Source organism: Penaeus monodon, chromosome 30 (assembly GCF_015228065.2).
Source record: "Penaeus monodon isolate SGIC_2016 chromosome 30, NSTDA_Pmon_1, whole genome shotgun sequence".
Taxonomy (NCBI): Eukaryota; Metazoa; Arthropoda; class Malacostraca; order Decapoda; family Penaeidae; genus Penaeus; species Penaeus monodon.
Window position 1 is genome coordinate 23029230 of NC_051415.1, and position 5056 is coordinate 23034285.

The 5056-nt window shown below is 31.7% G+C and overlaps 1 protein-coding gene across 1 annotated transcript in view; it reads right to left on the reverse strand.

Annotated features, from left to right (window-relative positions):
- Positions 1-817: 817 nt before the first annotated feature.
- Positions 818-5056, reverse strand: part of LOC119592640 (armadillo repeat-containing protein 8-like) — a gene marked incomplete in the record, with an annotated part of 23485 nt that continues 19246 nt past the window's right edge. The window contains 1 exon segment of the mRNA XM_037941553.1: positions 818-4998. Coding sequence (XP_037797481.1) covers positions 4968-4998 — 31 coding nt within the window.

A 5056-nucleotide genomic window follows, 5' to 3' on the forward strand; every position in this document is an offset into this window, starting at 1 on the left:
GAAATCACATTATCGCAATAAATAAGTAGATGCACTGAAAGAATCAAACGTAGCGCTGCGAGTTGCGCTGGCTATGGCCGTAGCAGTCACATGCACGAGATTGGGAGAAGAGGGAGATCTTCACGAGTCCACATTTCATCTTAGACAGACCGCATAATTAACGTCGAACCGATGTAATGTGCGAGAAAGACGCATTTAAGTAGTTTTGGGACACAGACAGACACACACACAGTTATGTAATCACAATATTTTTAATTTGGTTTTCTCCAAAGTGGCGTATAACACTGCCATGCAGTCAGCTGAAGGGCTAGCAGCATCGAAATGGAGGGTAAGTCGCAAATCTGTCATCCGTGTGGCTATATATAAAAACTGCTGCGACCTGTCACTTGACCGCGTAATCACTGACTTTGCCAACTAGAGTGGGAATGGAACGCGTCCACAAAGTACCACCTATTAATTACTTTAACAACTTTTAACAATTAGAATTCATAGTACTGGGTTTAACCCAGAAAACAGACAGAACACATCAGCCAACAACTCAATAAATAAAGTTTTCTAAATATTTTTATTCTATTTATTATTGAAATCAAATTTCATTAATTAAAAAAAGTTTATTTGAATGCATTCAAGAAATAATACATATTATCTGTCTATCCTGAAGTCTAAACATTCACAAGGGCTACACAATTCCTTGTTTTCCACTCACAGTTCGGGAGTCAAAGGTAAGTAAATCAGTAATTTGGTAAGGCCTCTAACACAAAATTATCACACTACAGTATAAATTTCTTTGCTCCTTCGGGATAATAAAACGCAGCAGAAATACATAAATGTTTTCTTAGATATTCCAAAAACATAGTTTGGATACAAAGTCATAGATTGCAAATCCTCTTTTCTAACCTGACAACATGTTTAAATACATAATAAATAGATTGACTCACAATAAATGAGGTGCAGTTTGAGGATAATACCTTTACCTTGTGTAAAATGTATTCCAAACTATAACACCTTTTTCCACTGTATAGACTCACTACAGTTCTGTAGAAATCCCTTCTAGCCATCTTTTTCAGAGGTTTCCTTGCATTGTTAATTTTACATTATGCAACATACAAAAGAATATTTTCACAAAGATAACAATAATTAAGTTTCATTTCCATTTTCTTAACCTTTGTCGAAATGAAAAAAGCGGCCTTTCAAAATGGTAAAACAATCATAATAAAAATATCACCATTAGTATGTCATACCTAGATTAATATATATACAGACGCTATCATTCCTTCATAATTTCGAATTCTGAACTGCATCATAAAATGCTAACCCAATCTTATCACTCCTATTCAGCTGGATGACCTACAATATTTATTTTCAGTTTCCATTGTTCTACATGTATCTGCCCCTTTATTATTCTATAGTAAAAATGAGAACAGTATCTACATATATTACCTTATTTCTGAACTGAGAACAAGTTACTGCATACTCGTACAGCCACAGTCTACACACGGGCTACCCTGAGCTTGATCAGAGCAAGGCTAATGCCTGAAAACTGCATTTGATGGCAATGTATCAATAATATCCTACTTGAAATTATGAACTCCAAATATAAACATAGATTTACAGTAAAGGTAAACAAAGATGAATTATAATTACACAGGGCAGTTTATATAAAATGGGTCTTTATGCATTTGAAACAGCTATAAACCTGTAATTGGGAACATTTGTTATACAGGTAAGTTTCCTGCAAGAACTTTTAATCAGCTAGACACTGGCAGTATGAAAAACTGTTACCTTAAAATTATTATTGCATACCAATTACAGTCTGACTCTGCTGACCCAGTGTAGATTACAGTTAACAGGAACATATTCAGTACACTAATATATTGAACTAAATACATTTAATAAAATGTTAAATTTACATGACAAATGTTTCCATGTTCAGTATCTTAGTTTCAATAGGCAGGCAAAGCTTATCACTTCCATCTACTACACGAAACTGAATAAAAATAATCAAATAACCGAATCATTTCTCCATATCAAATAATCTAGAAGAAAATAAAACCTACACCAGGAAATACCTCATGCAGAAAAAAAGGTTTATTTTATGCCATGGAATTATGCTTGACAGTTTTACCAGAAACACACTACACTGGCAAGCTCTATGTTGCAAATTTTAACAATGCTGCTATCATTAACTTGTTTTTCGCAATTTTGTAAATCTATAACAACCCTACTGAACATAGTTGCTGATCTATCTTACAGAATACAAGGATGTGGATATAGTGTCCAAACATTGGTAGCCATTAGTAGGCAGAAATAACACTGATTATTCATAGATATTCATAAATATATAAATACATCCTTATGCTAGAATCAGCATATCAACACTGGTGTCTGCTATTTCTGCTTTATTAGTGAACTGACCTTCCAATCCCAGCAAACTAATTTTCATCAATCTATAAATCTTGCTAACTAGTTCATTCTCAAAAATCATTTTGTTTGGCTTGCCTTCCCTTTTACTTAGCACCTCTTTATCTTCAAAATTATATCAAAGACAAGATAGCTTACCACTGGATTAAACATACCAACTATTAATATATAAGGAAGATATTAACATCTGCAGATGTTTGTAAATACCTAAAATGAAACATAGCTGCAGAAAAAAATATCCTTTTATTCGTAATATTCAAATTCGTAACTATAGCTAACATGCTGTAAATTCCCTTCCATTTTCAAAAATCATAATGCTTTCCTGCTAACTGTATGTGAATACTCAACATACTCATCAGCACTGTTCCTATGTCTTTTAATAAATCCCACTTTTGTAAAATATGAATTTGAATATGAAATCTTTTCTGATATTTCTTATGTAATCTTAACAATACTTAATTTGGCAATTCTTGATTTTTAGGTCAACCATAACACAAACACAATTTTTCCACAAGTTTGTACTTTCCAGGCTAATGCAATCTTCATAGATGCCTAAATGTTGAAGAACCATTTTTAGAAGAAATTAAAGAAAAAACGTATGTTAATTCAGTCAACACATACAGCTATCAAAAAGTAATCTTTTGCCAAGGGTATTTAATAAACCATTTAAAAAATGTTTTACAGAATTAAAAAAACAAGGGTCTGACCTAATCATGTTAATGAAGAATACTGTTTAATGTTAAACATATAAAGTTTAATTAAGTCAATTATTATAGTTATGGTACTGAATATATTTCAATTCAAAAGAACTTTCCAGTATACCTTATAACCTTAATGACCAGAACTGCCAATGTAGTCTGGCATACCTTTTTACCCGTCCATAGCATTCACTTTCTTCAAACTAAGATATAGAGACAATAATCACATCTTTCATACATTGTAGGCTTGTGTTATCATGAAATAAGGAAGCAATTTATAATGAAAAAAGGACATTAACTGAATGTGACAAGTGAAAACCCACCTATCAAACAATTAGAATTCATATAGATATAGGAAACTTACAGTATACATATAGTCTGCAATATCCTTTACAGTGAACACCTACGCCTTTGAAATTCAAAGGCTGCTGAGAAAAAATTAAGGGATGAAAATACAAAATTTAACTAGCTTTCTGCACAAAAATGACACTTTAGAAAGAATAATCTGTTTTTTTATTCATAGCAAATGGTTCACAGTGAGAGAAATGATACTTTAATTGCCATCTACCTTGATACATACATTTTTGGTTCCAGTTAGTTTTTACCATGGTAAACACTGTGGTAATATTCTATACTAACCTAAGTATGAAATTAATTAAATTCCTTGCCTGAAATCTACAAGTCAATTACATTCATCAGATTCAAAAGGGCAGCAATAAAAAGAAATAATTTGTTCAAATTCATACTTTTATAGCATGCTTAGGCAAACAGAAAATTCTGACATGAAATGTAAACAATAAAAAAAATATATAGAAGGCAAATAATAATTCTTAAAAAATCAGAATAATGATGTGACTGATAAAACAGAACAATGGACATTAATTAGATGAAGATGATAACAACAATAAACAAGTAAGAATGATAAAAGATTAACATCATAATGAAGTGAACTCTTTGCTTGACTGTCCAATTTCTCACTTCACCTTCCATTAAAAATAATAAAAGCAAGCCTTACTCCATTTCCTTAGGCCAATTTTAAAAATGTGTTTTCTTGTTGTACTTCTATTCTGCATACTTAAGATACATCTTAATTTACAGAGTCACCTTTCCATAGAACTAATGTTGTGTATTCCACAACAAAAAGAACTGTAATTTTGCCAAGTTCACACTATTTCACCTGAATTTGTAAATATTGCTCAGCATAATATTTTTTAACAATTTGGTTCACACAATCTCATATTAATACTTATGTAGTAGTGAGAAACCTACTCCTTAATTTTCCAGAGAAAAACATACCAAGTAACAGTATTCTTCAACATTCCTTCAACATAAAATCCCTCTTAACAAATGTCAAACCATAGCTCAGTCATGGATGGCTTCCCTCTTCTCCCCCTCCCCCCCTTCTATCTTTGAGCACTTCATAAACAAAGCAAGCAAGGCTTATTATCAACAAATCAAATTTTGAGTAAGCTACATTAAATATATATATATATTGCTTACAAATCATTACGAACACTCACATATATTCACAAAAATAAAGGTAATAATCCCTTCTCTTAAATATGTATCACTTTTTTCTCCTTAACTTTAATAACTATATACATGTTTACATAAAGCATGAGCATCTAAACAAACAATAAAGCCTTTTAGTTGAACTAATCAACTGTACCATAAATCAAGTTATCTACATATAAAGGATATAATAATTTATTTCATCTATGGCCACCTTGATTAGCTTGATACTCAACATACACATCTGACAACCTAGTAAATAACCCAGTAGTATGGGGTACAATATGAAATTTACATAATATCAAAACCTAATTGTCTACCAGTTATACCTCAATGCTAGAGGAACTGCTGCAATGCCGTCTTCACCCTAGAAGAAAAGAAAAGACATTAATGAAAATGCACAATCATACTAATTTGGAGAGAAA